Source organism: Malus domestica, chromosome 11 (genome assembly GCF_042453785.1).
Source record: "Malus domestica chromosome 11, GDT2T_hap1".
Classification (NCBI taxonomy): Eukaryota; Viridiplantae; Streptophyta; class Magnoliopsida; order Rosales; family Rosaceae; genus Malus; species Malus domestica.
In genome coordinates this window covers 5,771,907-5,792,981 of record NC_091671.1, presented here as the reverse complement: position 1 = coordinate 5,792,981, position 21,075 = coordinate 5,771,907, and the positions used below count along the sequence as shown (strand labels likewise).

General features: G+C 37.9%; 5 protein-coding genes across 10 annotated transcripts in view; all 5 read left to right on the top strand.

The window, feature by feature from the left end:
• Positions 1-17,585, top strand: part of LOC139187494 (putative disease resistance RPP13-like protein 1) — a 54,886-nt gene extending 37,301 nt beyond the window's left edge. Inside the window, exons 2-4 of the mRNA XM_070808266.1 lie at positions 16,328-16,461; positions 16,887-17,083; positions 17,201-17,585. The gene's annotated coding sequence lies outside the window, so the exon portion shown is untranslated. The remainder of the gene's footprint in view (positions 1-16,327; positions 16,462-16,886; positions 17,084-17,200) is intronic.
• Positions 2,880-4,686, top strand: LOC103447632 (galactinol synthase 2-like). The gene is made up of 5 exons (XM_070808270.1): positions 2,880-3,088; positions 3,194-3,470; positions 3,569-3,889; positions 4,032-4,166; positions 4,273-4,686. Exons 1-5 carry the CDS (start codon positions 2,976-2,978, stop codon positions 4,504-4,506), a joined length of 1,080 nt encoding a protein of 359 aa, XP_070664371.1. The 5' UTR covers positions 2,880-2,975; the 3' UTR covers positions 4,507-4,686.
• Positions 6,477-9,657, top strand: LOC103412812 (ran-binding protein 1 homolog b-like). Of its 2 annotated transcripts, XR_011573261.1 has the most exons (5): positions 6,500-6,727; positions 6,892-7,043; positions 7,153-7,278; positions 9,074-9,429; positions 9,502-9,657. XR_011573261.1 is itself a non-coding variant. In XM_008351339.3 (4 exons), exons 1-4 carry the CDS (start codon positions 6,576-6,578, stop codon positions 9,316-9,318), a joined length of 675 nt encoding a protein of 224 aa, XP_008349561.1. In that variant the 5' UTR covers positions 6,477-6,575; the 3' UTR covers positions 9,319-9,657. The 2 variants fall into 2 exon arrangements, 1 of the variants encoding a protein (XP_008349561.1); XM_008351339.3 differs by having other exon boundaries at positions 6,477-6,727; positions 9,074-9,657.
• LOC108174518 (putative disease resistance RPP13-like protein 1) lies at positions 12,342-15,044 on the top strand. Its single transcript, XM_017335576.3, has one exon. The coding sequence runs from the start codon at positions 12,342-12,344 to the stop codon at positions 15,042-15,044; it is 2,703 nt and encodes a 900-aa protein (XP_017191065.3).
• LOC103412814 (putative disease resistance protein At3g14460) lies at positions 15,097-20,443 on the top strand. 5 transcript variants are annotated; one of them, XM_070808267.1, is made up of 5 exons: positions 15,097-16,234; positions 18,841-18,936; positions 19,282-19,469; positions 19,766-19,933; positions 20,110-20,443. In XM_070808267.1, the coding sequence occupies exon 1, from the start codon at positions 15,097-15,099 to the stop codon at positions 16,183-16,185; it is 1,089 nt and encodes a 362-aa protein (XP_070664368.1). In that variant the 3' UTR covers positions 16,186-16,234; positions 18,841-18,936; positions 19,282-19,469; positions 19,766-19,933; positions 20,110-20,443. The 5 variants fall into 5 exon arrangements, 3 of the variants coding, with proteins under 3 accessions (XP_070664368.1, XP_070664369.1, XP_070664370.1); XR_011573259.1 differs by lacking the exon at positions 15,097-16,234 and adding an exon at positions 18,073-18,747; XR_011573258.1 differs by lacking the exon at positions 15,097-16,234 and adding an exon at positions 18,073-18,747 and having other exon boundaries at positions 19,761-19,933.
• The last annotated feature ends 632 nt before the right edge of the window (positions 20,444-21,075 follow it).

Below are 21,075 nucleotides of genomic sequence, written 5' to 3'. Positions count from 1 at the left end.
AGAAAAGTTATATTTGGTTTTGTTGATACAACGATATATTTACATTAGGAATAAGAATAAATTGACTCGAACTCATTATCATAAGATTTGTATTGAACATTTTTCACTTACAAGTGAAAAAAAATGATATCATTTCACTGCGGTAATATGTTGGTAGAAAGTTATATTTGTTATGCTTGCACTGTGTAGATAACGGTTAAATTAAAGGAACTAGATTAAAAACAAATTCATCCAAGGCGAAAATGCTTGCACTTTTTTTCTTAAACAAAAATGGGAATGTTGGCAGCGTGTGAAGGGAGTTGGTTTGCTTGTATGACAAGGAAGGTCGACCGTCTGCCACAATATCCCAAACCCAAAATGTAGTTTTTGTTCTCATAGATTCTTCGTTTGATCAAAGGTAAATTCCAACAACCGATTCGTCTTCATGTTAAAAGGTAATATTTTTTGTTCTTTAATTGAAGAAGGAACTAACTACGATACTTACGTTTATTTAATATAATCAAATATACAACGGTTGGATATAATTCTTAGGAAAATTAATGAAAATCGCTTGAAAACTTTGATTTTTAACGAAAATGACAAAATAAATGGTAAAATGAATAGTATCAGGATTAATTTTTTAGTGTGAAAATGTGATTTTCGTTAAAGTGAACAGTACTGAAAACTTTTCGTTAAAATTCCCATAATTCTTTTGTTGGTGCTACCAAAATAATATCCTACCTATATCCATTTTTTTAACAAAAAAAAAGGAAAATAAAAGAAATACGGCCTATGATCTAAGTAGACCACACTTTAATTAGAAATATGACATAAATATTAAGTTTCCAATATGAAAAATATGATTAGCTAATATGTTCATAGAGTTTAGTCACTAAGTACTATAGTATAGTGATATCTTTCTTCATTTGTGAGGTCTTAGGTTCGATTTTCGCCAAAGGCGAATTCGAGCGAAATTATTATAGCTAGCTCATTGTGAGGTTTTACTCACTCCTCCATCCCTTGGGTAGATAATATCGTATGTATTAAAAAAAATCTTCATAGAGTGTAACAAATAACGTTACAATCTAACAATATTTCTTTTTATTTGTAAGTAAGAGGTCTCGAGCTCAACTCACAAAAATAATAAGTTCGATTTATAATTATGACTACAATTATGTAACATGACTCAAATCCGTTTCACAATATTCTAGTATAAAAACCAAAGAAGCTGTTATTTTCTTTGAACAAACGATATTAGCTACACTAAGGGGTGGAAGAATGGGGTGAGCCTCATAATTAACTAATAATAATGTGGTTCAAATTTACCTTTACCGAGAATCGAACCTAAGACCTCTCAGTTACAAGTGAAGATGAATGTCACTAGACCGTAGTACTAAGTAGCAAAAAGCTACTAATAACACACTTTAAAAAAAAAATTCAAAAGGTGGATTGCCATGGTAAATAAGGTATTTCTCTTTATCCTAATATGTTCAGAGTTTAAATCGTCCCCTGTAAATAGTATAAAAAAATTATACTTAGGAAAAATCTTTGATGGAGGGTAACAGCTAATTTTCTCTACTGTAGTTTCTACAAAGTTAATTGTGTCTCTCGTATACAACATGGCAAAGCATGAGCACAGTGGTGATGTCAACATTCAGGCGGCGAGGACACGGACAGTAGGAGGAGCGGTTACTTGTTAGGCATATCAATCTCTGGTTGGTGGTTAGGGTGGTAGGCTGGCAGTGGAGTTATATTTAAACATGTTTCATGAGTAATCATATTTATACTATGTTTTTGTATCATATTTTTATATCACCTTAGCTGGCATTGATATAGACAGCTACATCTTAATTAAATTTTTAAATTTAGTTCATTATTTAATAAACTAATAATTAAGAAAAACTAATTAATTAAATGATGATTGTGGTATACGAGGAATCTTTCTCTTTCATTTCCTTGGTTTTGCAAATTTTTTAAATGACGTGGCTGGCCACATCAGATGTCACCTAACTTAGTATGAAAACATGGTATAAAAACCTGACATAAATAGCATTACTCATATTTTATTCTTTGTTTTTTGAAACTTTTTTGTCGGATGCTCCATTTTTATCTTCAGCTTCCCACAAATTCCGTTTTTATCTTTTACAATAGAATTAGAGGAAGTATAATCTATTTTCAGCTGCATATTCAGCTGCATAACACGTACTGAAACATGGTTATAAAAAAACTTCCTCTTGTTTGTCTTATTTTTGCTTTGGTATATCAGAGACGAATACATATGTTGATCGACCGACCGACCGCATGCCAAACTTTTGTACATGACAACGATGCCTAAAAAAGAAAAGAAAAAGCCGAACTGAGAGAGACAGAGAGAGAGAGAGAGAGAGAGAGAGAGAGAGAGAGAGAGAGAGAGAGAGAGAGAGATAGGGAGAGAGAGATGGAGGCTGAGGTATGGTGTTGGTGGGTGGAGGAGGAGAGAAGAGGGAGAGGATATGGAAATTCAGGGTTTCAAAAATGGGGCTTGGAAGAGAGGGAGCCAACTGCTCAGCACAAACTGATCAGCACAAGAGAGCATGGAGAAAGAAATCAAAAGGGCTGAGGCACAGGTCAGCCGTACAGGGAGTTTGTTTGCTTGTAGGAGAAGGAAGGTCGGCCGTCTGCTACGAGGTCACACGCCATACAACTGGACACGTGAGCTACGTTAGAAAGAATATCCCAAAGTGAAATGAGTTGCCATATGGGTTGAAAATGTAGCTTTCTTCTGGGAATCTTTGAGGGACGTTTAATACCCCCAACTCACGTCTTTAACCATAGTTAAACCTAAGTTTCACCATTTCCTTCCCTATATAAACCCAACCACCCCTACCTCAAAAGCACAACATTCTCCAAGCCATCAGCTATATAGCTTAAAACCTCGAGCTCGAGAGATCCAAAACCTTTCTCTTCAAAACAAATACCAAAGCTTTAACCCTTCTCCCACTACAAGTCTACAAAAGATGTCGAGCGCCAATCCCCACAGAGACCTCGTGGAGTTCCCACTCGCTGGCGACGACGATGACATCCGATCTCAGACCTATCGTCGTCGGCTTGCCATCATGCACATAGATCTGTAAGTTAATTGCTCTTTCTCCAATTGTTTTTCGTCTTTTCTTGTTTTATTTGGTTAACTGGACTAACTCTCTCTCTCTCTCTCTCTCATGTGTTGTGTCATTAGGAAAGCTCAAGGTGCGTTCTCGGCAGCCAATGAACCCAGGAGGGCCTATGTGACCATGTTGGCTGGAGACTATGACGAGGCTTTGTTCGGTGTGGTTGGGTTGGCCAAGGGCTTGAAAAAAAGGATGAGCAAGTACCCCCTGGTTGTGGTTGTCTTGCCGGATGTGTCTGAAGAGTATCGCAAGCTTCTGGCCTCCCATGGCTGCACAGTGAAAGAGATTGAGCCGGTGTTCAGGGCCTCATATGTCACAAATTACTTTAAGCTTCGCATTTGGGCGGTAAAGGTTTATTTATTTATTTCATTAATGTTTGATTAATTGTTAGTAGATAGATTTTGCATGGGATCTGAACCCTACCTTTTGATTGAAACTTTCAGCTTGAGGAGTATGACAAAATGATCTTCTTGGACGGAAACGTCCTAGTCTTTGAGAACATTGACCACATGTTCGACTACCCTGACTCCTACTTCTATGCGGCACTGGACTGCTTCTGTGAGAACTCTTGGAGCCACAGTCCACATCACAAGATTGGGCACTGCCAGCAGTGGCCCAACAAGGTCCAGTGGGACCCCACATTGGGCCCCAAACCTCCTCTTTACTTCAATGCTAGCGTGTTTGTGTTTGAGCCCAGCTTGGTGACCTACAGTGACCTCATCAAAACCCTCCAGACTTCTCGTACCACCGCTTTTGCAGAGCAGGTAATTTTATCTCTCTCGCCATATAATTTTATTATCCCTATGAAGAAGGACAGTTTAAAGGAACCTCGACACCCGACAGTACTGAAAAAAGGAAAGTGTTATTGAATCATTGTTTGTATTTTATGTGCTTTTTTTTTGGCAGGATCTTCTGAACGTGTTTTTCAAGGACAAGTTGGTGGCCTTGGCTCCACATTACAACCTTATGCTGCCCATGCTCTGGCGTCACCCAGTGGCCGTTGAGCTTGACAGGGTCAAAGTTGTTAACTATTGTGCTAATGTGAGTTCTCGTTACAACCTTTAGTGAGTTTTGTAATATTATTGACTCACGTCCGTTCTTTTTAATCAACTAACTTGAGAGTGTGACATTTATATTTTTGGTTCAGGGGTCTAAGCCATGGAGTTACACTGGGAAGGAAGAGAACATGGAGAGGGAAGATGTTAAGATGCTGGTGAACAAATGGTGGGAGATATACAGTGATGACTCTTTGGACTGCAAGAAGACTGTGACTTCAGCTGAGGCCGAAAAGAGCACAGACCAAGTTAACGTGGAGCCACCCGAAGCGGCATTTTCCGAGACTGGCGCTGTCGAATTCATCTCCGCCCCATCTGCTGCTTGATTATTAGGGCCTCATGGAGGCACTGTTGTAAAATATATGTTTGAAGTGTGTGGACGTTCTGGTTTTCCGTTTGATTTCAATAATTAAGATTGCTTTTGTTTCATCAAACCAGTGGACAGCGTTTTGTTGGCATCTTGTATTTATCATATATCAATGGCAATTATTTCATCTTGTGTTCTAGTTTGATCAAAACCGGTGGCCTGCAGACAGTAACGACAGTGTGTTTGTGTGCGTTTTTTGGTGCATGTCTTTCCCCCTTATGCTGTGGAAATCAGTACGCGGTGATGTAGTTCTTGAAACTAAAACATATGGTTGTCGTGCTCTGGTTGTCCAGCGGTTCGAAGAACTGTTTTCTCAGACAAAGTCTAAGGGGGCTGCAGAGCTTGCTGCGGAATCTCCAATGGGTATGCTCCTTACTCCTGATACTGTTGCTAAATTTCAGGTATAGCGTTCTGATATTTTGTTCTTGTGTTCCTGTGCAAGCTGGGCAAACCCCACCATTGTTGCAGTGTTTTGGAACTCTTTTAACTAGAGGGAAATATGAAGAGTAAAAGGAATTGAATCAGCTAGTGTTCCCAATTGATCTGATTCTTTATTTTATTTTTTTTATTTTTTTTATATTTGATTACAAATTTTACAGGAAAACTTTTATTTTCCAATTTTTAGGTGTAAGTAAATGCATAGAAATGTTAAGCAACAAAATGGTTCTCATACGCATATTTTAGTAAATGTAAAATAAAATTATCTTTTCAAAAAACATCTTAATTAAAATGATTATTGAAATTGACATAACTCTTCACTTTTGATTCTTGATATTTGTAATTAATATAAGTGGTCATAGAATTTGTTGAGTGTCAATCATTTTGATCATTCCATTAAAAATATTTGTTAAATAAGAACAAAAATGACAAAAATATTCTCAATTTAACAAATAATGGACCAAAATGATTTAACAAAAATCAAGAGTATTTTTGCCATTATATTTTATTTAGGAGAGATTTTCACACGATGACTAAAATGATGAATGGTAGACAAACTTAGTGACCAGTTTTTATCAATTTTAATTCTCAGAGACCAAAGTGAGGAGTTATTGCCTATCTCAAATACCATTTTGATCCAAAAAAAAAAAAACTTTCTAAAACTTTTTTTATTTTTTTAAGTATCTCTTGAGAACTATTGGTTGCTTTTTTATTTTTTTTTTATTTTTTTATTTTATGAACAAAGAGAGCTATTGTGTGTGTGTGTGTGTGTTTTTTTTTTGGGACTTTAACGAAAAGCACTCGGTACTGTTCATTTTAACGAAAAACCATATTTTTACACTAAAAAGTCAATCCTGGTACTATTCACTTTAACTAAAAATCATATTTTTACACTAAAAAGTCAATCCTGGTACTATTAAGCCAATCATGGTACTATTCACTTTACCCTTTATTTTGTCTTTATCATTAAAACTCAAAGTTTTCAAGTCATTTTCATTATTTTTTTTTTTGAGTACAATTATATATGTTACACTAGGGGGAGGGGGAGTTCGGCTAAACCACACAATGAGCAATATAATTTTGTATCGAATTCACCATATACAAGATTCAAACCTAAAACTTATTGCTTACAAGTGAAGAAGAATACAATCAGACCAATACTGAATGGCATAACTATTGTTTTTTTTTTAAATTAAAAAATTTTGTTTGGTGCTACTTAGTACTACTGTATAGTGGTATTCCTCTTTGCTTATAAGTGTGAGGTCTTATGTTCGAATTTTGCCAAAGACAAATTTGAATCATATTATTGCTAACATATTATGAAACTAAACTCATATTCATTCTTTTTAGTGTATATAATATCGTTTGTTTCAAAAATAAAAAATAATAATAATAATTGTTTGGTAGGGAATTTAAAATTATTTTGGGTTGAAGGATTTGGGCCTTGGTCGTCCATGTATTGAATGGCGTATTACTCACGCTCACACTCCTACTACTATAAAACCCCCTATAACCCTCAACCCTGATCCCCTTCCCCCAATTCTCTCTCTCACTCCTATTTCTACTACTCATCCTACTTCTCTCTCTAAGATGTCGAGCGCCGATCCAGGGCACAGAGACGACGAGGAGGCACCACTCGCCGGCGACGACGAGGACACCGGAGCTCAGGTCGCTCCGATCGTTCGGCTGGAGGAGGTCGCCGTTACCACCGGCGAGGAAGAGGAGGACGCCATCCTCGATCTGTAAGTCTCTTCCCCCGATTCATTTCTCGTCGAATACTAGGGTTTTTTTTGCTTTTTACTCCGATCTGGAAAAACCTAGCTAGGGTTTTGTTTTGATTCGATTCGATTAGCGCACTGAACGTTTTAAATTCTTATTAATCTGTCTGCTTTGTTTGTGTAAATAGGAAGGCGAAGCTTTACCGATTTGATAAAGACGGTAATCAATGGAAGGAGCGAGGTGCCGGCACTGTCAAGTTTCTCAAGCACAAGAAGTCTGGAAAAGTCCGCCTTGTCATGCGGCAATCCAAAACCCTAAAGATATGCGCCAATCATCTTGGTTAGTCTCTCATAGTCTATGTATACCATTGTAATTGTACACAGGTTATTATTTTGGGTTTAGGGTTTTGAATATTTTTGCTTGTGCTCTGTTACGTTGTTAACTGCAGTTCTACCGAAGATGACAGTCCAGGAGCACGCAGGGAATGAGAAGTCCTGTGTTTGGCATGCAACCGATTTTGCTGATGGGGAATTGAAGGAGGAGCTTTTCTGCATTAGATTTGCTTCAATTGAAAGTGAGTTAATTTGTTTAGTCTACTTTATAAGTTTATCTTTTCGTAATCTTGTTTTTTTGTTTTGCTTGATATTAGATGGTAGTATACTTGGTACTGTCTCTTACTTTTGTCTATGTATGTAATCTGTAGCTATTTTGAACTCATGAAATATCCGAATTTAATAATTTTTCGATTCTTCTAATTACCTTTGTCCGATTCAATAAGATATTGTTTTTTAATGTTTAGAGTTGAATGTTTGATAGTGGCTTTAAAGAGGGATGCAATTGATATCACAATTTGATTTGAAGTTGTTTCTGATGAGTGGTCTGACTAGATTCAGTCATAATACGTATATGTATATCTGTATTATGTATTATTTGATGATGTACATTTGAGTTAATTTATTTATGTAATTGCTATGACTTGAGAGTGTACCAATTGATGCTTTCCAGTAAGTAGCTAATACATTGCTGACAAAAAAAAGTAACCAATACAAAACCCACATTTAAACATTGAAATTACTAACTTTGAAAAGATGTACTAGTTGGACATGTGTATATGTGGGACACCATGACTTGCTCTCTTTTTATTGGATGTTAATAGTTTAGGTCTAACCCTTTTGTATGGATGTTGTTTTTGGTTTCTTCTCGTGTTTGCTGATACTTGAATGAAAATGTCTCTTTTACAGAATGTGTTGGTGTTAATCATATATTTAAAGTGGGTTTTTTTCCTTTTTCTTTTTTGTAAAGCTATGATCACCTCACTGCAATGAGGAATTGTACATTCTAACTAAGCTTAAAACTTACGGAGATGGGTTCCAATTAGGCTGTAAAGCACACATTTTTACCGTTTAGAAACTTTACCTGCATGTTGAAACCTGTGTAAGAATTTGTACTTTTTGGCTTCCTTGCACTAATGTTGCTTGCAAATTGAAGAGGTTATGAACTTTAGAGCTTTTGAAGTCAGTGTTGGACCAAAATATGTTTTACTGAATATCTCTCAGTAGTGCACTTAGTCGTGGTGAATTAGGTTCCCTTATGTACTATGGAACGTGGGAATATGAATATTTGGGAATAACAGAGTGAACAAAATAGATTTGAGTTTTTCGTTGATTAGAGAGAGTTATGGTCTTTGATTTGACTTGAGTTTATATTAGGAAAAGTCGGCACCAATTCAAAGGCTTCTATGTAGTGGTGCTGCCTGTATAAAGTATATAGGCTAATCAGTTTCTGAGACTTCAAGGTCCTAGGTGTTTCTCTTTATGAGTAAATAAATCTTAGCTTTCAGGAGCGTTGTCAAGATATAGAGGAAACCATAAATTAGCAGATCTGTTGCCTACGGATCTTGATTTAAATTGCAACACAAGTTGTATTATTTCTCTTAAGCATGTATAGAACCATAGATCTAGAGCATTATTTTTCTTAAGCATATAATAAGAAGGAGATGACATCCTCTGCCATACTTTCTCTGACATGCATGTGTATTGATTTGAATGAATCATTTTTCTGTAGCATTATTTCTGGGAGTAGATTCTTCCTACCATCTCAATTATTTGGTACTGCGTTAATAATATTGTATTATTCAGTATGAGCTTTGGGAGATGTCTACCTTCTGAAAGGATCCAATGTAAACTTTTCCTATAGCCATGATGCATTTGCAGTGGTTCTTTCGCTGCAGCATCATCCATTCAGTTTCATTTTCCTCATTTTCATCTCTCGTCAAGCGTTAAATGTGTTTATAGCAGATCTTGGTACAAGGTCCCAACCATCATCACGCAAGTAGCTTATCGATGTTTGATTGTTTTTTTCTTTATCAGATAACAAATTGTTCATGGAGAAGTTTCAAGAAGTTGCTGAATCCCAGAGTCCTGAAGAAGAAAGCAAAGAAGCCACTGAAGCTGCTGGGCTTCTCGATAAATTGAGTGTTGGGGAGAAGTCTGAGGCAGAGGCACCTGCTGCAGCTAAGAAGAGCGATGCAGTAAAAGAAGAATCACCTGCTGAGGAGAAGGCAGAAGAAAAGGCACCTGCTGCCAAGGAAGAGAAGAAAGACGATCAAGAGTGAAGAGGGACGGTATTTTTCTATGGGTCTATGGTTTTGTCCAATTGGTGTCGTCGACGTCGTCGTCAAAAGTCGGGTTAGATTTTAGGGTCATGTTTGAAGGTTGGAAGAGTGGTTTGTTATTCTCAGTATGATTTGTTTTGTTGTCACAGGGTTTCCCATCCTATTTGATTACTTGGGAGTAAGTTACAGGTCAGTGAAAATAACTTGATATAAGCCGATGACGTTTTGTTTGGATATAATTTCTTGATTTGTTTTTAGGGTCTTGAATTTTATTTGTGGGCAAATGTGGTACCGAAACATGGCTTCTCTATTTATGAAACAATTTGCCTATTATAAACACATCCGATCCATTATTGTATCACGATTACGTAAAGAGTTGCCTCACTGTTACAAAATACCCTTGACGCAAGGGAACCCGTATGAATTTAGGGCGCGTATACCAATCCGTAATCAGATTGAAGGGAACCTGTATGAATTCAGGGTGAAAGTGATAAAAGTTGTTTCCTTCTCTTCCGTTTGGGTCTGCAAATCGTAATTCCTTGAGGATTTGGGCATTCGTTGTTCCAGATCATGTACGTCCTTGTCGCGTTGTTTCAAACCCTAGGCGATCGTTGTTCCAAATCGCAGCGTTCGTCGTTCAGTGCTACGACATCGTTTTAGATTGTGAAGGTGGGGTGGTGTGTGCTGTGAGTGAGAGAAACAAATACAGAGAGGAGTGATTGATGAAGGTAGGAGTTGTTTTAGGAATATATAAATGTACTCGTAACGTGGAATGTGATTAATATTCAATAATAACTATTTTTCTAACTTATTGAAGGGGGAACACTACATTACAGACACACTAATTGCTTGACCTAGAAAGAGGCATTTTTCAAACGGATGGAGTTGCACAAAGGCAAGTGCTATTCAAAATGAATAGTAAGGGCAACTTACATGCCTTTGCCCTTCTAAAATGGGTGAACTTGCTCGTGTCTATTGCGAACCTACCAATCTTATGGAGATTAGGAGGGACAAGTTTTTGTCATAGTTAATTCATCTTATACCTTCACTTGGACAAACTATGTAAGTGGGCATCCACTTCTTCATTCCATATTTGATTGAATCTATTAAGAAGTAATGCTAGAGAGATTAAATTTGTAGACAAAATTTTGTAAACTAAATGATATGGAAGTTGATGATTGAATTATTATTTAAGTGTTGATAAACGTGCTCATTTCCTATTAGTATCGCATAATTTAGTTTACAAATTTTATCTAAAAATTTATTCTCCCTAACATTACTCATCTAGTAAGTTATCTAATCTAAACCATAAAACGAATCCTATATGCCAAATGAGGCCACAATCTTAACAAATATGACCCTTATAGCCACTTTTAAAGAGAACCTATTGGACCTAACTATCATTGCACTCGATCATTAAGGACAATAGGTGAGTTGATTATTTTTTTCTTAGGTAATGCTAGATAGACTTAATTTGTAAACTGAATTTGCAAACTAAATGATGTGTTATCAATAAGAAATAAGCACGTTAATCAACACTTGAGTATTAATCTAATAATTAACCTTCACATCATTTAGTTTACAAAATTGTCTACAAATTTAATCTCCCTTACATTACCCTTTTTTTCTTCTATAAATTGCTTTTTAAATGCTTCTCACTAATAATTGTTAGGGAGACTAAGTTAATTGAGTAGCCATTTAACTGTAACATGCACTATGATGAGCTATTCAAAATGAATAGTAAGGGCAACTTACATGCATTTGCTCTACGGGTGGACTTGTTCTTATCTATTCCAATCCTACCAATCTTGTGGAGATTAGGAGGGACAAGTTTTCGTCATAATTAATTCATCTTCTTCTTTTCACTTGGAAAACTATGTGAGTGGGCACCCACTTCTTCATTCCATATTGATTGAATCTAGTAAGTTATCTAATCTAAACAAATCATATACACCAAATCCTATACACCACTTTTAAAGAAAACATCTTGGACCTAACTATCATTGCACTCGACCAATTATTGACAATAGGCGAGGGGATTATTTTTTCTTGGGTAATGCTAGACAGATAAAATTTGTAGACTAAATTCGCAGAGTAAATGATGTGTCACCAACAAGAAATAAGCAGTTAATCAACACTTAAGTAATAATCTAATTATCAATTTTCACATCATTTAGTTTACAAAATTTAATCTCACCCTTTCATGTAATATGTAAACAAGAAAGTCAAAAAGCCGATGTAGAAAGAAAGGAAGCAACAAAAAGAGGACTAAATTGATAGCTATATACCTTTCATGCTCAAGCTGGTTGAGAACTTTAGAAATCCCATATTAATTATGGCGGAATTTACTACACATGAATTTTTATCTCTTCATAATATCTTCCATCTTCACGGTCACAGTGAAATCCCACAGATCTCCATATTTCTCATTGAAATTCCATATATCCATGGTGTTGTAGTCCGCTATCAGCTTGTCAAGAGCTCCCTGCTCCATGTTGTATATTTGGGGTTCAAAGTTGTGACTTTATGATTTTATATAAAATTTTATAATATTAACACAAAAATTAACATTGAATTATAAAATAACAGAAAATCTATTAAATATTTCAATTTTAAGGAACCCCTAAACATTTATATTCTCTCTTTATTGTCTCACAGAAAAGAAAAATAGCACCTCGTCTTTCATGAGAAGCACCACCTGGAAACCATTAAGCAGAGCCTCGCTGTTTGTGTAAATTGAGAAATTTAACGGCCGCACGATTTCCATGTACTTTGAATCAACGGCCACGATGTTTCGTCCGCAGGCCACCGATAAAAAGATCCGGATCTGGGTCCATCGGACAACTTTTTATGGTCAACAAACCAATCACAAGTTCTTTTAATGTCAACAGACCAATCACAGATCTTTTTGGGTCAACTGACCAATAACAAGTTCTTTACGAATTGGGAGATCGATAATTATAATCTCAAAAGCCTTTTCTTCTACATTGAGCTACTAGCAAACTAAGCAACCAAAGAGAAAAATGGCCGCCGCTTTGATTGGAGAGGCTTTGATCTCCGCTTCCATCCAGGTGCTGTGTGACAGAATTGCTTCAGCCGACTTCGGTGACTTGTTCCGGCAGAAGAAGCTGGATGAACCCCTCCTCATGAAACTGAAGACGACGCTGCTCACCCTTTATGCAGTGCTCAACGATGCGGAAGAGAAGCAAATTTCAAACCCTGCTGTGAGAGGCTGGCTGGACGACCTCAAGCATGCTGTCTTGGACGCGGAGGACTTGCTGGATGAGATCGACACTGAAGCTTTGCGATGCAAGGTGGAAGGTGAAGGTCAAACCGACAAATTAACCAACAAGGTGTGGAGCTTCTTCTCTACTTCTCGTGGTCATTTTTATCAAAGCATGAATGTTGAGATACAAGGGTTATTGCAAAGGCTGGATGGCTTTGTGCAACAGAAGGTTGCCCTTGGTCTGACAGAAGTTGTTGGGAGGAAGGTTTCACAAAGAACTCCAACAACTTCCTTGATTCATGAACCTTTTGTATATGGAAGAGACAAAGATAAAGAAAATTTATCAGAAGTCTTGTTCTCTGATGATGCAAGCGAGGATGATGTATCTATCATCACCATTGTTGGTATGGGCGGGGTTGGCAAGACGACCCTTGCTCGAGCCCTTTACAATGATGATAAGGTGAAAGATCACTTTACCCGTAAATCTTGGGCATGTGTTTCAGAAGATTATGATGCTATCAGGGTGACTAAAACTCTTCTCGAGTCGGTCACTTCAAAACCTTGTATGATGACAGATTTGAATATGCTTCAAGTTGAACTTAGAGAACAACTGAAGGGAAAGAAATTCTTATTTGTGTTGGATGACCTTTGGAATGAGAAATATTTTGATTGGAAGTGCCTCCAAACTCCTTTTAATTCCGGGGCAAGGGGAAGTAAAGTCATCGTGACAACACGAAGTGAAAATGTCGCATCTCTCATGAAAAATGTGCCCATTCAACACTTGAAGCCTTTGTCGCATGAAGATTGTTGGATGCTACTTTCAAAACATGCGTTTGGAAACGAAAACCACAATGCACATCCAACTTTGGAAGAAATTGGCAAGAAAATTGCACACAAGTGCAATGGTTTGCCTTTAGCAGCAGAAACACTCGGGGGTCTACTACGTTGCCAGAGAGACTTCCAGGAATGGAATAAATTGTTAAATAGTAGTCTTTGGGAGCTACCTTATGATAAAAGTGATATCCTTCCAGCCCTACGGTTGAGCTATCATTATCTTCCTGCTCAGTTGAAACGATGCTTTGTGTATTGTTCAATTTTTCCAAAAGACTATCAGTTCAAGAAGGAAGATATGGTTCTACTTTGGATGGCGGAAGGTTTAATTCCACAAGGTTTTAACGGGAAAAGAATGGAAGAGACGGCTAGAAGTTACTTTGATGAACTGGTATCACGATCGCTACTTCAAAAATCAGGGGAGGATGGTTTCACAATGCATGATCTTCTTAACGACTTGGGTCAGTTCATGTCTAGGGGATTTTTTCTCAGGCTGGAAGAGAGGGAATCACAAGAAGTTAAAAGACTTCGTCATTTGTCATATGCTATGGGAGAAATTGATGCTGCTAAAAAATTTGAGCCATTAGATGGGGCAAAGTCTCTGCGGACCTTCCTACCTATCTCAATATATGACTTGTTCTTCTTCCACATAAGTAAAAAGTTTCTACATGATTTGTTGCCATCCCTGAAACGTTTACGGGTTTTATCATTGTCGCGTTATCTAAATGTTGCTGAAGTACCTGATTCTGTGGGCAATCTCATTCACCTACGCTACCTGGATCTCTCCGAGACGGCAATTGTAAGCTTACCTGGTGCAGTTTGCACTCTCTACAATTTGCAGACGTTACTGCTGTCAGATTGTTATGCTCTCATTGAACTGCCAGCAGACATGAGAAAATTGATAAATTTACGGAAGTTAACGTTGGCAGGTTGCAGCTCCCTTACTAAATTACCAGCAGATATGAGGGAATTGAGTAGTTTGCATTACCTCGATGTCAGTGGAACAAAGATAGAAGGGATGCCGGTGGAAATTGGAAGACTAAAATGTTTGAGAACATTAACTGATTTCGTTGTGGGGAAATCTACCGGGTCTAGCATTGGAGAATTAAGGGAGTTGCAGCATCTTCAAGGAAGACTTCGTATTTCAAAGCTGCACAATGGAGTTCATGTTGTGGATGCATTGGAAGCCAATTTGAAGGATAAGAAAGAACTCAAGGACTTAGAGTTGGCATGGGGTGTGGAGGAAGCCGATGATTCCCAAAAGGAGAGAGATGTGCTTGACAAGCTCCAACCTTCTGCAAATTTGGAGAAACTGACTATCAGATTCTATGGAGGGTTCAGCTTCCCAAATTGGTTAGGAAGCTCTAATTCCTTCTCGAACATACAGTTCATGTGTATCAGTGATTGTAAGTATTGTTTGTCCTTGCCAAGTTTTGGGCAGCTGCCCATTCTTAAAAAGCTACGCATCGAAGGGATGAATTTTGTTACGAAAGTTGGTGATGAATTCTATGGTGATCTTAATGGAGCTTCTGTAATTCAGCCCTTTCGGTCTCTGAAGAAGTGGAGGTCAATGTTCAGACTTTCCTTGTCTCCAGGAGATGAGAATATGGAATTGTCCGAAGCTGAGAGGATACTTGCCCAATCGTCTTCCTTGCTTGAAAACACTTAGCGTGTTTGGGTGTGGAGATCTACATCTGCATGATGAATGGGCCAGTATTAACATGGACTACTTACAGAATTCATTGGAAATAGAGATTGGTGGATGCCCAGGTCTGTTACCATTAATAGAGAGAGTAGAGAAGAAGTTCTTGTCCACACTTGAAATTTCTAATTTTGATGCAATACAGTGCCTGCCCAAAATGAAATATCTTCGAAGTTTGAGGTTCGAGGATTGCCCAACCGTGTCGTCATTAGAGTTCTTATCTCATGAGATGATGGCCGAATTGTCGTCACTTGAGTATTTGGCGATTATCACGAGTTTTGATTCAGTGAGGTCCTTCCCGTTGGGCGTTTTCCCCAAACTTTCAACTCTTGAAATCCATGGCTGTGAGAATCTGGAATCCTTTTCTATTGAAGGAGTTGATCAGAACCTAAGCCATCTCAATCGGCTAGAAATCCACAACTGTCCAAATCTGGCGTCTTTCCCGGACGGAGGATTGCCCACTCCCAACTTGAGAGAATTGTCAGTCCATCGATGCAAGAATTTGAAGTCGTTCCCCGAACAAATTCGCACCCTCACCGCCCTTGAACGATTGATTATATGGGGTCTTCCAAATCTTGTATCATTTGCCCAAGGGGGTTTGCCTCCCAACCTGCAATATTTTGATGTTAGAGATTGCGACAAAGTGAAGCCTTCAGTGGAGTGGGGATTACAAGGACTTGTCTCCCTTAAAGAATTTACAATTGCTGGAGAGATCTGGGCACCGTTGCTCAAGGAACAGCTCCTGCTCCCTACTACTCTTCACCGGCTAAGTATTTTAGATTGCCCAAGTCTGGAATTCCTGCCACGAGAGGGACTTCAACACCTCACTTCTCTTCAATATCTAAATATTTATCGTTGCCCAAGTCTGGAATTCCTTCCAGCAGAGGGACTTCTACACCTCACTTCTCTTCAATATCTAACTATTGAAGATTGTCCAAAACTCCAATTCCTGCCAGAAAACGGTTTGCCGCCATCTCTTTCTTCCCTGAAGATCTACTCTTGTTCCGCCCTGGAGAAAAGGTATGAGGATAAGATGGGAGAAGATTGGGCCAAGATATCTCACATTCCTTTAATAAAGATAGGCAAACAAGTCATCATATCTGTATGAGCTCTGTCTCTCTCATACAAAGTTGTTCTTTTCGGCATTTGACTCTCAGGTAGTTTGCATCTAATTAACTTCAATAGTTTGAAAAATAAAAGACATAATAGAAATAAGAATCATAGCATATTGATCAATTTTTTCTTTGCAGCAAAGAAGACACATATTGATCAACATAATAAAAACCATCAATTCTGCTTATTTTGGTCTGCAGAAGCCTACACAAACTTGCATCCACACTTTCCTCCTCCTCCATTGGCAGGCTGTCTCGTTTTCCTTATTCAGGTACCAGATTGATGCTTGCGTAGATACTTTATGCTCTTGTGGTTCCAATCATATAATCGTAGCTGACAAATGGAAACATGTGTGCAGATAAATCTTTCGAGGTGTGTTTTCTGATGTTTCTTTTCGTTTCGTTCTTTTTATTTATCTCCAACATAAACTTCTTGATGAGAGAGAGAGAGAGAGAGAGAGAGAGAGAGAGAGAGAGAGAGAGAGTGAGTGGGGAGGGAGGGGCAGAGAATAGGAAATGTTTTTGAAAGTTTTGAGAATCAAAGCTGCAGATAAGTTTCTCAGTAGCTCATGTGTAATGCATTATTCAACTGTTCTGTATTCTTTTTACCGTTTCTCAGTTGCGTGAATCAGCATTAGTTATCAAGACTCTTGTAAAATCAATCCTAAGTATCTGTTAATACAATGTGACAGGACAGACTCATTTATGGCCTTTGTGGATGCGGCAGCGAGCTAACTGTGGTGTGGAACTGTAAACTAGAATTACCCAAGGGAACAGATGCTAGCTTGCATCAATTACTGGGCCTGTCTGGCATGAGTAAACAGCCGTGGCATGCTTTTATAGTTTTCTTACGATGTCCTAGTGATCTTCACGCTGGTGCAAGAGATATATCATGTAGGTAACCCTTGGACGATTTCTTTTTTTTAATCATTCTGATTTCGTTTTTATATGGTGGCTTTTATGTTGGTGCGGATGAGTTTCTTTACAAACACAAATTCGTAATTGCTGCAGAGTCCTTATTGTGGAACTTAAGAGGCGATTGTCTGAGGCAACGGATGTTAGCTCACATCAATTTCCTAAGCATTTTTGGCTTGAAGATGATGCACCTCTAAAGGAAGATGATGGAACCCCAGGATGATATATTTCTTTGTCATATGGGCGTGGTTTGAATACGGTGGCCTGATATCTCATCTTCTTTCAATGCCATTATCATCTTCAAGTTGGTGTATCTACGCTTTTCCTTACAAATGTAAACTGGTAATAGATCTTTAATTGAATACTGCAGATGAGCTTTAATTTACGTTCTCTCTTACCATGTAACATCTTATGCAGAGGATATGATGCTTCGTTTTAACAAATGTTAACTGAATATATGTTTCAGTTTTGTCCCTCACAATATCTCTGTTTTATATAGATTGCATATCATTTAAAAATTAAAAAAATAAATTCATGTTAATGTAATTTACAAATCTTATACTTCTTAGAGAGAATTAATTTACGAAGCAACAATAATCGGATCTATTTAAAACTGTAATAGTTAGTTTTGTTCATTCTTTATCATCAATGATCAATCTGTCCATTGAATTTTACTTTCATCTCTGCATTTAGGGGAGTTTGTTGAGCTGATATGTAAGTAAAGCAAAAGCATCCGAGATGGCATTCATGTTGAATAGCTATCACAAGAAGCAGGCATTTCAAAATTTCATATGTAGTAGGAGTGTGAGAAAACAGATGGGGGTAAACCTCTTTGTATCCTTTTCCCCTGCCTCTAATTTCTGGAGGACTCTAAATGTTTATTTTTCCAGTTACAACTGCAGTTTTTTCTTACTGTATTGCTTATTTTGAACTACAGAAGCCTAACATGGGTGGCACAAACTTGAGAGATTTGGAAGTCAGTGGATGCAAGAGTTTGAAGTCGTTCCCCGAACGAATTCGCACCCTCACCGCCCTTGAACGATTGCATATCTGGGATCTTCCAAATCTTGTATCATTTGCCCAAGGGGGTTTGCCTCCCAACCTGCAATATTTTAAGGTTACACATTGCGACAAAGTGAAGCCTTCAGTGGAGTGGGGATTACAAGGACTTGTCTCCCTTAAACAATTTACAATTGCTGGCGAGATCTGGGCACCGTTGCTCAAGGAACAGCTCCTGCTCCCTACTACTCTTCACTGGCTACGTATTGAAGATTGCCCAAGTCTGGAATTCCTGCCACGAGAGGGACTTCAACACCTCACTTCTCTTCAATTTCTAAATATTTCTCGTTGCCCAAGTCTGGAATTCCTTCCAACAGAGGGACTTCTACACCTCACTTCTCTTCAAAAGCTACGAATTTCTGACTGTCCAAAACTCCAATTCCTGCCAGAAAACGGTTTGCCGCCATCTCTTTCTTGCCTGGAGATCTACTCTTGTTCCGCCCTGGAGAAAAGGTATGAGGATAAGACGGGAGAAGATTGGGCCAAGATATCTCACATTCCTTGCATACGGATAAACGACGAAGTCATCATATGAGCTCTGTCTCTCTCATACAAAGTTGTGCTTTTCGGCATTTGAGTCTCAGGTATTTTGCATCTAATTAACTTCAATAGTTTGAAAAATAAAAGACATAATAGAAATAAGAATCATAGCATATTGATAAAATGTTTCGTTGCAGCAAAGAAGACAGATTATCCCTACATCTTCAACATTTTCGGATGGTATGAAGAGGATCAATCCAGCATAGTAAGCATCAAAAGTGCAACATGTTTAGGTACTCTTTCATAACCGAATAATGTATTAACGTTTCAGAAATTACAAATTTTGCAATTTGTTTCTCATCTCTGCATTTTCTTTCTCATCTCTTACAAATTTTGCAATTGTCAATTTGTTTCTCACTTATAGAATATATGGTACTTCGAAAACTCACAATTTTTTGACCAAGAACTTTTGGAATATGTTGTATTCCTGGACTTTAGGGGAAAATGGTGCTGTTATATGTTAACATCTCTGCATCCGCATTCTGGTTTCGGACTTCATTGATCTCTTATTGAAAGCATGCATGTTTCTTATATCAAAAATAATAAAAACCATCAATACTGCTTATTTTGGTCTGCAGAAGCCTACTTTCGACATAGGCGGCACAAACTTGCATCCACACTTTCCTCCTTCTCCATTGGCAGGCTGTCTCGTTTTCTTTATTCAGATACCAGCTTGAAGCTTGCGTTGATACTTTATGCCCTTGTGGTTCCGATCATATAATCGCAGCTGACAAATGGAAAGATGTGGGTAGTTAAATCTTTCGAGGTGTGTTTTCTGATGTTTCTTTTCGTTTCATTCTTTTTATTTATCTCCAACATAAACTTCTTGATGAGAGACACACAGAGAGTGAGTGGGGAGGGAGGGGCAGAGAATAAGAAGAAATGTTTTTGAAAGTTATGAGAATCAAAGTTGCAGACTCATAGCTCATGTGTATTATTGATGCATTATTCAACTGTTCTGTATTCTTTTTTACCATTTATCAGTCGCGTGAATCAGCATCAGTTATCAAGAATTATGTAAAATCAATCCTAAGTATCTGTTGATACAATGTGCCAGGACAGACTCATTGATGGCCTTTGCGGATGCAGCAGCGAGCAAACTGTGGTGTGTAACTGTAAAGTAGAATTACTGAGCCTGTCTGGCATGAGTTAACAGCCGTGGCATGCTTTTCTAGTTTTCTTCCGATGTCCTAGTGATCTTCACGCTGGTGCAACAGACATATCATCGAGGTAACCCTTGGACGATGTTTTTTTTTTCTTTTCTTTTCATCATTCTGATTTCGTTTGAATATGGTGGATTTTATGTTGGTGCGGATGAGTTTCTTTACAAACACAAATGCGTAATTCACCTATATATGTGCTGCACTGACTTTTTTGGTTTGAATATGGTGGCGTCATTGCTGCAGAGTCCTTGTTGTGGAACTTAAGAGGCAATTGTCTGAGGCAACAGATGTTTAGCTCACATCAATTTCCTAAGCATTTTTGGCTTGAAGATGATGCACCTGTAAGGGAAGATGATGGAACCCCCGGATGATATATTTCTTTGTCATATGGGCGTGGTTTGAATAATCGAAATTCGCCACGTATTGTATTGGGGTATGCGTGGCACCCGATAATTGGCCATTCCTGTATATACATCACAGGATGTAGTAACTAATAGTTTGATCCCTATTTGGACTTTGGTCTAAAATTTGGGTGCCTATTTTTTATGCAAGCGGTTGCAAAAACGCTCTTAACCAACTCACAAGCTTCTTGCAACTAGAAAAATCTTAATATAAACTAATGGAGTTAGGTATTTATTTTTTAGTTTAACCACGGTAATGATTTTTATACGCTAATTTTCATCTCATGGCTCATGCTCACCATCTTAATTCCGGCTCTTGGTCATTCTTTATTTGTTCGATTCAATGACTAAAAAATTGAAAAGTGTAAACGTCGAAAAGATGTGTGCATAAGAGAGGTCAAAATCGGATGCAGAAGAGAGAAGCATAGCTAACTTGGCTAAACTCGTGTCCACTGCACATTTCTATTTAGCTTCTTTGGTGAGCAGAACATGACATAATTAATCATTGTTATTGGATTTTGCTCTACATGGTCACCTAGGACGGAGTCCTTAAACATAGCCGTAGAGACTAGAGAATCATTGCTCCTTTGGCATCATATATTGACAATATCTTCCGTGCAATCTACTCCGTAGTAAAAGATTGTCTACACTTTTAGCCATGGGCAGTTGTAAAGATGGTCCATTGAAGGAGATGCCTCTGGGGTTAGATGCAAGGCATGGACAAGGCATTGACAAGTATTTCCAGCATTGACAAGGCATGGACTTTTAAATCTGACAGTGGTATGATTTCTCATTCTTCTAACTTGGA

What these genes read in the sequence shown, in the direction of transcription:
- LOC103447632 (XM_070808270.1), top strand. Translation starts at nt 2,976, where the DNA reads ATGTCGAGCGCCAATCCCCACAGAGACCTCGTGGAGTTCCCACTCGCT. An exon ending in TTAAGCTTCGCATTTGGGCG is followed by an intron (nt 3,471 to 3,568) that starts GTAAAGGTTTAT and finishes TGAAACTTTCAG; the next exon opens with CTTGAGGAGTATGACAAAAT. An exon ending in TTGTTAACTATTGTGCTAAT is followed by an intron (nt 4,167 to 4,272) that starts GTGAGTTCTCGT and finishes TTTTTGGTTCAG; the next exon opens with GGGTCTAAGCCATGGAGTTA.
- LOC108174518 (XM_017335576.3), top strand. Translation starts at nt 12,342, where the DNA reads ATGGCCGCCGCTTTGATTGGAGAGGCTTTGATCTCCGCTTCCATCCAG.
- LOC103412812 (XM_008351339.3), top strand. Translation starts at nt 6,576, where the DNA reads ATGTCGAGCGCCGATCCAGGGCACAGAGACGACGAGGAGGCACCACTC. An exon ending in GAGGACGCCATCCTCGATCT is followed by an intron (nt 6,728 to 6,891) that starts GTAAGTCTCTTC and finishes TTGTGTAAATAG; the next exon opens with GAAGGCGAAGCTTTACCGAT. An exon ending in GATATGCGCCAATCATCTTG is followed by an intron (nt 7,044 to 7,152) that starts GTTAGTCTCTCA and finishes TGTTAACTGCAG; the next exon opens with TTCTACCGAAGATGACAGTC.
- LOC103412814 (XM_070808267.1), top strand. Translation starts at nt 15,097, where the DNA reads ATGGACTACTTACAGAATTCATTGGAAATAGAGATTGGTGGATGCCCA.